An 11035-nucleotide genomic window follows, 5' to 3' on the forward strand; every position below is an offset into this window, starting at 1 on the left:
AATTCATTCTCTTTCCTATAATATTTATAAGCTCCAGGATCTTTTACTCATATTATAATCCCAGCTTCCAACACAATGCCTGGCAATTGAGGCAGGAATAAATTTTTAGACTGAGTAAGTAAATAGTGACTTTTGTTATCTGCCAAGAAGAATATAGGATACAAAGGCAGTCACAGACTTAAGAGCCCTGGGTTCAAATCCTGACTCTGCCAATTTGTTAGTTAAGTGATCTCGGGCCAGTTAATTTACCTTTGTAAGCTTCAGTCTTCTCATCAGTAAAATGGGCATAACCATATTTATATGGAGCTGTGAAGAGTAAAGATATTGTATGCCAGTTGGGCACCCAGTAGTTTCTCAACAAAGACAGACATCATCGTTATTACTGTTATTATCCTACCTGGGGACAATGGGGTGGAAAGTACTCTGGTGAGGCCACAGGGCTGCTCAGGAGGAAGCAACAGATTACACCCAAAAGGAAACAGATAGTAACGTTTTTTATTAAATATTACAGTGGATCAAAAAGTACAAAATATCTCTTGCCTGCTATGTGATTGGGAAACTATTGGCACGTAATACAGTATCAAAAGCAGTAATAAGTACAATTTGGAAAACATACAAAATTGAGTGTTTATAGTTGGCTCAGCATTCTTCTGGTAGTGTTTAAACTAATGCAAAGGTTACTCAATAACCTCTCCATTGGGAAACTATAATATCACTGGGCCATGTTGCTATATACAAATAATCACCTTACAGAGCATAGAGGTTACATAGCTGGAATCACCAAAAGTATACAATATTTACAACACAGGAAAGTTTAGAAAAGTATAAACAGCCAAGAGATTATGCTGCTATTCTTCAGACATATTTCAACCATGGGGAGACAAGCAGAATATCAAATACATCAACAGCCAACAATGGAATTTAAGTGCTCGAGATAGTCATTGCAATGGTGTGGGTCTCACCAGGGCAGACTCGTTCCCACTTTTCTTTAAAATTGGGACAAGAGTAAAACTGGACCAGATGGGACTCGGCTGACCACCACCAAATGTGACTTTGTGGGACAACAGGTGAAGAGAAATAAATGGTTCTCTCTGAAGGCACACTACATAAAATATTTTTGTGAGATCACCTCGGAATTTCCATCAGACACACCAACACAGTGAAATACAGTACTTGAGAATTCATGCACCAGGTCAGAAAGTTGTAAAGTCAACGTTGAGTTTTAACAAACCCTTCTGTATATGCCCTGATAAACAAGTGAACTTAAGAGCTTCTAGCTAGTAAATAAATAAGTCAGTCCTGTGGCAGATATTACAAGTTCCAACCACTTACTAGAAGAATACTTAATTCTGAAACTCGGTTGAGCTGTTTTTCTTTTTCCTTTAATGTTGAGTTGCCAAAAGTTAAACCAGAAGTTGCATGGAAAGGTTTTTAAAAAATATTATTTAGAATCTCCAAATCTCCAGTAAATCACGGACTTAGTGCATTTTGAATTGCAACATTTCTTGGAAGCTACACTCAGTAAATAGATTTATGACTCCATTGCCAATTAGATTCCACAGTTTCCTTCACAGAACTACCAATAACAATGGTCTGATTGCACAAAGAAAGGCTTGTGCAATTCCATTCAATAATAAGGCCCCTTGAACTCAAACAATGCAAACAAAGCCGTATTTAAGACTTTTTAAAATGTAGTTCTCAGCCAATGAAGAATTCAATGGTCTTTCTGAAAGATTTCCAAGATCTCTGCTCGGAGTTTTAAAACAAATAACACACTGCTTCTGTTGGGAATGTATACCCCCATTTCTCTTTATTTGTCCTGATGTTTTGCCGAGGGTATGAGCTTCCTCAGACAGAAACGGTGAGTCTCCTCTCGGAAGAGATGAGAAAAACAAAAGTTGGACTATGTTAACATTGTTTGAAAATGGTGTGATTGAATTCCAACATGATGAAACCAGACTGAAATCACTGCAGTGGGGAAGACAAATGCCCCAAGTTCAAAATGGATAGGTGAGCTCCCCCAGGGACAGACGCCCCCCTTTTCTTTGAGAAACGAACTCACAGAAACCATGTAGGATCTAGCCCACGTCTGCTGCAGAAACATTGGAGTTTCCTTTTTCTTCCATGTCCTCTGATTCTGCGACCCTTCAGTCTAGTGCAACTTTCTTACACGTGTCCTGGCCAGCATTTTGCCAGCTGGGATTGAGATTTTTTTTCCCCCCTCTATCTTGTGCAATAGCAGGATAATCTGCATTCACACATTTATAATCTAAATTCTACTAGTCTACCTATGGTTCTATTAAATATATATATATATATTATTCCACAGGAAGGTAAATAATTAATTGAAGCAAATGGAACTCTTAATACTAGATCTCTACATTCTTTTGTTTCCACCTTTGGATATTAAGTATGTTACACTGAGTATTTGGCTTCGTGTCATGGAGACATTTCAGTACAAATGTGCGGCATGCATGGCTTGGTCTAAGAGCCAGAGTTTCATTGTTCACCAGTTTTGATTATTTTGCAATTGAGTTACCTACTCAGAAGTTGAGAATTGTCCTCAATTTTTCATAGAATTAAGTATCTCAGAGGTAAAAGACTTGGTTAACTATGGTTCTAATGTCTACTGGTAGCGTTGGGGTAGGGGAGGGTTGGCTGGGGAGTTCATCAAAGCAGTGTTATCAGCAGGGACGGGACCTGGAAAGAAAATCCACTCTGTGTCGATCCACTTTCAACACACTTAGAAAATGCGTCCACCTTGATGTTACAGCTCAGCAGCAAATAGAATGAAGTGGCAAGAACGACAGTATACATTCGCTACATCTTTTGACTGCTTGAATAGCAGGACCATTTCTTCCCATCAGTAAAAGAAATCATTAAGTGGACTGTATTGCCTGGTGGTTGAAAACACGACACAAACCACCCTGTGTGTGTGCATACACACAAAACTTGTGCCCCGTCAACCCAAAGGGGATGGCTTTCTTTTGAAATGGGTAATCCGGTATGCCAACTATCCCCAAAGACGTGGCCTGTGAAATTCTTCTTGGGAGCAAGAAGAAGCCAACTTGGTGAAGGCCACGTGACCACCGTTACTCAAAAGAGCAGGGCCCAGGGCAGGTGTCTGGTGCCAGGGCCTCCCGCGGCTCGTTTTCTTCAGGAGAGTCGAGTTCCAGCCTCTTCCCAACCCTCCTTCCCAGCCTGTTTAAAGGGCTCAGCGCCAACACCAATGTAAATCATTTTGGCTCCTGTTCTAATTTCTGAAATTCCTAAAATATCTGTGCAGCCCACAAATATGTCCTCTAGATTCTGTTGTTATTCAGCAGCTTGCTGCCAGTGAGGTTTTTGTTTTTATGATTCCTCTGGTATGTAGGACAGTTTCACAGCCTAGATAAGGTAAGTACAAGGCTCAATATTTTCACATAACCCAGTACTCCAAAGCAGAGCATTTGGCTGGGTAAGCAGTGTGTAAGCTCTTTCAACTATGCCATTCATGAGGGGCAAAATCCTTAAGTTGCAGATTTGCAAAGGAACGTTCTGTGCTCAACTGTTTCTTTTTTCATCTGTTCCACTAGAATCAGTTGCTTCAATTTGTAAACAATAACATTACCACCCAAAGCTGCTCAAAATGGTAAGATGTGGAAAAATTACAAACACACATCAACAACTAGGACAGTGAGCCTTTAAAACAAAACAGAATAAAATAAAACAAAAACAAAAGACCTGCAAACAAAAGCGATACTGTTTAATTAAAAAAAAAAAAAAAGGACAAGAAGGAACTGGGAGAATATGGAACTACCTGTATATAAATTAGGTGAGCAAACAGTGATACGGGCAGTTTAAAGAAGCAAATATATACAGTCAATTTAACAGTGTTTACTTCTCTGGATTGTTTAATAGTGTCAAAATGAAAGATCTATTGACGTTTCTCTATACATTGCATTGATTGAACCTTGGAGAGTTGTATGGAGAGGGGCAACCCTTGGCATGTTTGCCAGTCTTCCTTGCCCCTTTGAAATGTCTGCTTTTTTTTTTTTTTTTTTGCCCAGATTGTTTCCTGACCATCAGAACTCAGACAGGGTCCTCTAAGTTCCTCCTGGATACACATGAATCCCTTCACAAGACCCCCGTGCAAAGTGGACGATCTGGGGCTCGAGGGCAACTATGTTGGAAGGGGTTCAAGACCGACCAGCCAAGACCAGAGTCATCCTGGAAATATCAGGTAAGTTCACCTCCCCTCTAGGCCCCTGGGCCAGGACTGATCTTACCCCCAGATTAGAAGAAATACTGACTTCTAATTCTACCAGCCATCAACCCCCGGGCTAAGGAGTGAAGCTCTGTTAGCCACGTCGTTGGGATGCTGGGCAGCACTCGGCTTACAGTTTTGTACTGGGGTGTACGGATGACAGCTGAGAAGATGGGAAGGCAGCTTGAGGATTTATAGCAGCTAAAGGGTAAATGCTGTTGTGCAAAAGGTCCCCATACGAACTTCCTACAGGTGTGGCTGCAGCCAAGTGTCTGTACAGCTGCTGAGAATTTGTCGGCGATGTAAAAATTCCTCTTTGCATCACAAGCGAGTGGAAAGCCAGGGGCTGCATGAGTGGAGAAAGCACAGTCTGGTTTTTCAAGTACTGCAGAGAATGAGAATACCCTGCTGGGAGCCTGGAGTGGAGGCCGGAGGTGCACAGGCTCCCAGAATACAAACCTGGGAAGACAGGGGGTGAGAGGGGGAGCTTGTGGCCTTCTGACGAGCCCCCGGAGTGCCCGCCATGCACAGCCTTGCTGCCATCGCTCTCCTGCTCTGGGGCCTTCTCCTTCCCAGAGACCTCCTTGGAGGGGTCCAGAGGAGACACGGCCCGGGCCTTTTTCCCAGCAATCACAAGGTCCAAATCCTCCAGGCTGCGCTTTATCGGACGCGCTGCACCAATGTTCTGAGGGCTCATTTTCCGGTGCAGGATGGGGTGGACCATGCCTTCCATCTTCCTGAAATTCTCCAGTCTCACAGGGTGGGGTTTTCCCGATCTGGAGAGTGATTCCGGGTATTTTTTAGGGGCCGACATGGTCATGGGCGATACCCTACAGGCTTTGGGGTGACAGTCTCGACTCTGGCTGTTGATGACCTGGAACTGGGAGGCGCCCTTGTTCTCCTGGGGCCCAGGTGTCGGGTGGGCCAGGCCCAGGGCCTTGCCCGTGGGTTTGTGCGGGTTCTTGGGCAGGCTGAGATCCGTTGGCTGGTCATCCGTGGGGGCTTCTGCTGCAGCTGATTTTTTGTCTTGCAGATGTAGAGAGGCCAAATAATTCATGTGGAGCTTCTCTGGGTGTTTGTGGGAAGGAAAAGAACTGTTTTCCGATTCCCTGTACATGTCCCTGCAAGGGTACTTGGATGTCTGCTCATTATGAAGATGGTGTTCGGTGTGTCTGTAGAGGCTGTGGAGATGCGGAGATGAGTAGAAGTCGGCCAGGAAGCTAGGCATGTGGGAGTGGGGCAGTGCCCTCTTCTCCAGCAGTCTCTCCTTGCCCTCCTGAATTTCTTGCTTCAGGACGTAAGAGTCGGCAAGGGGGCTAAGGTGATGCTTGGAGAAGCTGCAGCGGTGGGGCTCCGATCGACTCAGTTTGTCATGCTTAAAAATGTCATTGATGCTTTTTCTCTCCTCTGAGGGCTTGCTTCTGAAACTCTGGACGTGCTGAATCACCGACGGCCGGCTGACCGCCATGTGGTCGGTGCTTTGGCCGTGATGGGCCTGGGACAAACCCGTACACCGGTCGTCCCTTGCAATCAGTTTCTTTTTGCTGATCAAAGGGGGTGGGGAGCCATAGGGGTAGCTGCTGGAGAGGCCGGCCCCGCTCACCTGGGACAAAAGTTTTTTCTTGGCCAGCGGGGACATGATGCCGGGGTTGCCCCTTGAGTATAGCAGGGGGGTGTAATTAAGCCCATGGTTCTCATTCATGGGCCCAGTCAAGTCCTTGTCTTTGAACATGTCAAATGACTGGACCACAAGGACCTTTGGGGTCTGCTTCAGTGCGTTGTGGATGTCATCACTGCCCAGCTGATCCACCTTCACGGTGCAGTTGGCGATGTAATCGGCCATTTCCGGCAGTTTGTCGTCCTCCATCTCACCCTGGTTTGCCAATGGCGGCTGTGTGGCGGGGAAGCTGGGGAAGGATGCTTCTTGGAGATCATTCTCAGGGCTCTCTGTAGAACAGTAGGGCTTGGGTTCTTGTTTCGGTTCCATGAGGGCACTAGGAGAGGTGAGTGACTGGTTGCCAGCCCCGGGGATCAGGGCGGGACCCCTTTCGGGGGCCGGAGGGGCACTCGGGAGTGGAGGAGCAGCTCCCTTCTCTCCCGCCACCTCTGCCACCTTCTCACTTTCAGCACCTTGATCTGTGCCGTTGTCCTTTTCTGCGTCTGCTCGAGTCACCAGGGGCCTGGCTGCAAACTCCTGGTACCCTTCCATTTTTTTCTTTGTGTCTGCTGCTGGGAGAGGCTCAGTGATGTTTTTCTGGTGTAAAGTCTCTTGTTCCTTCTCCTGCTCTGACGAAACCTGATAAAATATTTCAAAAGATAGTCAGAAGGAAGCCAAATGCACTGACACATTATGCTATGAAATAAAATGTTAATACACAGCAGTTTTTCTTGAAAACTGGCTTGTCAATCAGCTCATGGACTTTCTGTAAAGCTTTATTGCTCCCCAATCACGCTCTCAACAAAGAAATCTCAATTACAGAAACATTAGGGGAAATATGCATACTCACTTTGGTCCCTTATGAGATACCTATCAAAATAGCAAAGTGTTATGTACTGCTGGTACACAATCATATGACTCCTTGATTCTAATATATAGTTTAATTCTGAGGTTGTCTCGTTGTCAAATCAGTCAATTATCCAAATGGGTTTTAAATTACATGTTGTGCTTTATGACACTTTGGAGAGGATCTTTTTAAGCTTCTCTCTTTCACAAACACCACCAACCCCACGTCAACAACAACATTAAACTTACTGTAACTCCTTGCCTTTCGTCCAGGGAGCAGGTCCTATCCTAATGTGTTCAGTATGATGCATAAAATTAGCGACGCTTAGATGTTAGTAATTTCTACCTAGTGCCATATGACACGCAGCTGAAGCTGAAATATTGAAAAAGTATGCAGGTGCAACTTCAGCCTGTCTACCTGAGGGACAGAAGGACTCTGAGTCCTTCTAGGCTGCAGCAAACTGCATTTCTATTAAAGCTGAAAATGAAGTTGCCAAAAGGCAGGCAGTGCGTGCCACCACAAATACAGCTTTTCTGTTCATTGCACTAAGTTAGAGTCAATGAGATGGATGCTCTTTATGGGTCCCTGTTGACAGAAGTTGTGGGTCCAATTCGACCCACTCACTGCATTATGTAGCTGTGCCAACTTTGACCTCAGAAGGTCATTTTAACTTTCCATGTGTGACCCAGCTGAATGGCAAGCCCTTTCAAAAACTTCTATCATTCTGCCCTGACATATCTTGGTGGAGAACAGTCACAAAACATTAGTACTGAGCTGGCCTTCTTTTCCCCCTCCATCTCACCCCTTTGAATGCTTTTCTTCTTTGTTAAGACGTGTCCACCACATTAGCATCTTTGTATAAGACTGAGGATGCTGGTGCAGGGACGCACAGGAACAAAAATGTTAAGAAATCACACGCATGTCAGATTTCTCCTTAAACCTGCTTCAAGATAGCCCTGTTTCTTAGGGATGTGTTATATACACTAAGAGCCTTTGCTTGACATCTTTTTCTTTGTTTCTTTCTTTTTTGTACTAATAGCTGTCTTTTCCGGTACAAATAGCATTACATGTTCTACATTAATAATCAGCATTGGTCTCTTGAGCTTATACATTACATGAAAATACAGAAAAGTAAGTTCAGCAAGGGAAAAAGGGCAAACTGCGTTTAAATGTTAGTTTCTGACTGGGCCTGTGGTCGGAAGGGGGCTATGGAGGGTACTGTGTCTCACTGCAGTTTCTGTGACCTAGGACTTCAGTTACATGGAGTTGTGTGCTTTTGGTTGTAAACAGTTGTAGGAGGTCTTTGAAAACTAGGCAGAAAAAAAAGGAGAGGACCTTTTTCCTGAGGTGGCATTTTATGAGTTGCCTTAGTGTGTTAAATGGCACCTTCCCACCGTGCAGCTTGCTCTCCAGTTACCTGAGGACAGCGGGTTTGACTAGAAGGGCTTTTTTAAACCCTCTTACCTCCATTGAGTTCACTGCTTCATATTGAAAACATCAAAAAATTAAAAACAATGACAACGGAAGCCACAATAATAAAATTCAAACCCCAAACCCCAAATACATAGTCAATGAGAAGAAATAATACTTAGTCAGTAACATTGGTCTCTGTAGGAGGTGGGAGCAATTCTCACTTTTAGGTCAGCCTTGGAGAGGGTGTGAGATTCCAGGTAGCTTAGATGCCTTGATCATAATGACCTTGGTCACTTACAGCTCCCTGCAGGGAGCCTGTCGGGGCCAACAGGAAACAGGGAGCTTTAAGGGGTTGAGGGTTCCTGTGGACCACAGGGCGTCAGGCACTACTCTTGGCAAGAGTCACCTCCCAAACTGGTGGGCTCAGGGAGTCCTCCCCTAACTCACGTATCAGCCGTTTCAAACTTCACACCCAAAGTGGAGCCATTCTAAGGTCAGCTGGCCTCTTGGTCCTCAGTTTGTCCCCTGGTGCTTTGGCAATGCTGTACATAATAAGTATCTAATAGAACTCACCGATCGCAAACCCTATCATAAATTATGAAACCAACAGAAGAAAGGAATAATGGAATATAAGCCTTAACTTGGAATTTCCTTGCTTTTGGTCATTTATGTTGCAAGCTTGTTTAGATGTTTAGAAAACTCTGCGTCATTTTCCTCCTCCCCTTTTAATTACTAGCACAAAATAATTATGAAACAAAAACATAAACAAAAAGCCTCTTCTTGGTATTAATATATCTTCTTACACAGGAGTCAGTTGGGTAAGTTAATTTCTAGTCGGGAGGTCGGTGTGTGTTGTGTGTGTGTTTTAAGCCAGTGTTTAATTATGGAGTCTCTTATGTGTTCATTATAAACCTGATTTTTAGAGGCTGTTTAATACCAGCACCAAAATTCCCTCTGGGGTTGAATCCTAGAACATGCTGTCTCCAAATGTGGCTGCTGCTAAGATTTTTTTTTTTTTTTAAATGGGCAGCAGCGTTTTTTATTATTCATGTTGAAACAGAGCCCAGATCAGCCTCCACAACTGGCTGTACGCTGACAGTGATGACTTCTACCAAAGAGCTGTTGGGGGCCGTGGGCAGCTGGCTTGTTTTAAAAGGTTCAGAAACTACCTGTTAACATGAGGGATAATAATGGTTTCAGAGGAACCATTTCAAAATTCCCCTATAAATAATACGTACTTAAGATATTTCTAAATTGGTCTCAACCCAAGGCTGGTGCACAGAGGTCAATTACAGGAGGCAGACAAGTCTCTGAAGTTTCCAGGACAGTCCTGCAGAGACACGGCAGGTCCCACGATGCATGTTTTAAAGTTACACCAGCTCCTCAGACAGACTGGCTGTGAAATGGCAAAGAAGCCACGTCTTTCACATCAGGGTCCCTGGCTTCCCGGGCTGGTGCTCTGGCTCCTTCTGACTCACAGCCTGCCTCTGCTCCCACTTTTCCACAGGACGTCCGCGTCCTTCTAGAGCCTGTCCTTGGCCTGCCCATTCAGTACCGCGCGCTGGCCCCAAAGGCCCTGTTCCTGTCTGGGGAGCCGTGAAGTTCAGAGGCTCTGGTGGGGGGGCTCCAGAAGACCCCAGGCGGGACCCACCTCACAGAGCTGTTTCTGGGGGGAGAGACTCACCTCTGCCCCATCCTGAGGCTTCGGGGCGTTCTCTTTTTCTTTCTTGCTTTTAGAGATTTCATGCTTGATGCGTTTGGCTCCCGATACTTTGGTTTTATTCTCGTTTTCCTGTGAACTGTTCTCCTGTTTTCGAGGTTTGATTGGAGGCAGGGGCTTATCTTCCTCTCCTTTAATAAACCTTTCATACGGCAGGATTAACCTAAAAGAGTGTCAGGAGAGAGGCTCAATCAGGGCAGGTGATTCTGCTGGCGCCCATGCCGTGGGGGTTTACTTTCTTTTCTCAATACGAGCAAGTTATTGAGTGACTTCATCTCCAGCACCACCAGTGCATTTCTCCAAACCTACTCCACAGCTCAGCGATCTACTTCCCTGATCAAAACCAGCACCTGGTAACTTACATCCCTCTTGGCAAGACCTCTTTCTGGTTCTGTGGATCTATATGCTGAGGACACCAATGGAAGTGTCCAAAGTTGCATCATTATCACTGCCCCTGGAACCTGGCTAAGTGCCAACAGCAACATCACAACAGGAATAATAGCTATGATGATAGCTGCCATTCCTTTATCATCCTGCTGACAGCTCTTTACTGAGCACAGACTGTGTGCCAGCCAGTGTCCTAGGCACTAGGATCAGCGGTGCACACAACGTTCAAAGCCCCTGAGGCTTATTTCTAGTAGCTACTAGTATGTACTAGAACATGCCACATGTCCTAGGTACGTTATACAAAGTATTTCCTGTGATGTATGCAACATCCTTATGGAGGATTACTATTGTTGTTATTCCCTTTTTAACAGATGAGGCAACTGAGGCCCAAAAAGGTTAAATAATTTGCCTGAGAATCACACCATTTGTTAGACGTGAAATTTGAACCGAGTTCTGCCTGTCTCCCAAATTTATATTTTCATTCATGTCAAAATATAGACCAGACACATAAGATAAAGAGGCTGTGGGAGGTAAACACAGCATGGCTGAGAGACAGCTGTCTCATCCAGAGCCTGAGGGGGTAGGTGCCTCCAGTACGAGAAGGTCTGCCTGGGGTGCTGAGCTTAAAGAGGCCCCAGCAAGAAGGAAGGCGGACAGAGCCTTCAAGCCACAAAAATCAGAGGGCTGAAAAATTCAAGCATTTTAATTATATAACTTTTAAAACAAAGTACATAAAATTGCTCTAAAAAGAGAAACATCAAACAG

General features: G+C 44.7%; 1 protein-coding gene across 2 annotated transcripts in view; it reads right to left on the reverse strand.

Annotated features, from left to right (window-relative positions):
• Positions 1-475: 475 nt before the first annotated feature.
• ARID5B (AT-rich interaction domain 5B) overlaps positions 476-11035 on the reverse strand; it is a 173317-nt gene continuing 162757 nt past the window's right edge. For both annotated transcript variants that reach the window (XM_010985777.3, XM_010985778.3), the window contains 2 exons: positions 9848-10046; positions 476-6542 (listed from right to left, as the gene is read on the reverse strand). In XM_010985777.3, coding sequence (XP_010984079.1) covers positions 4377-6542; positions 9848-10046 — 2365 coding nt within the window. In that variant the 3' untranslated portion in view covers positions 476-4376. The remainder of the gene's footprint in view (positions 6543-9847; positions 10047-11035) is intronic.

Source organism: Camelus dromedarius, chromosome 8, assembly GCF_036321535.1.
Source record: "Camelus dromedarius isolate mCamDro1 chromosome 8, mCamDro1.pat, whole genome shotgun sequence".
Taxonomy (NCBI): domain Eukaryota; kingdom Metazoa; phylum Chordata; class Mammalia; order Artiodactyla; family Camelidae; genus Camelus; species Camelus dromedarius.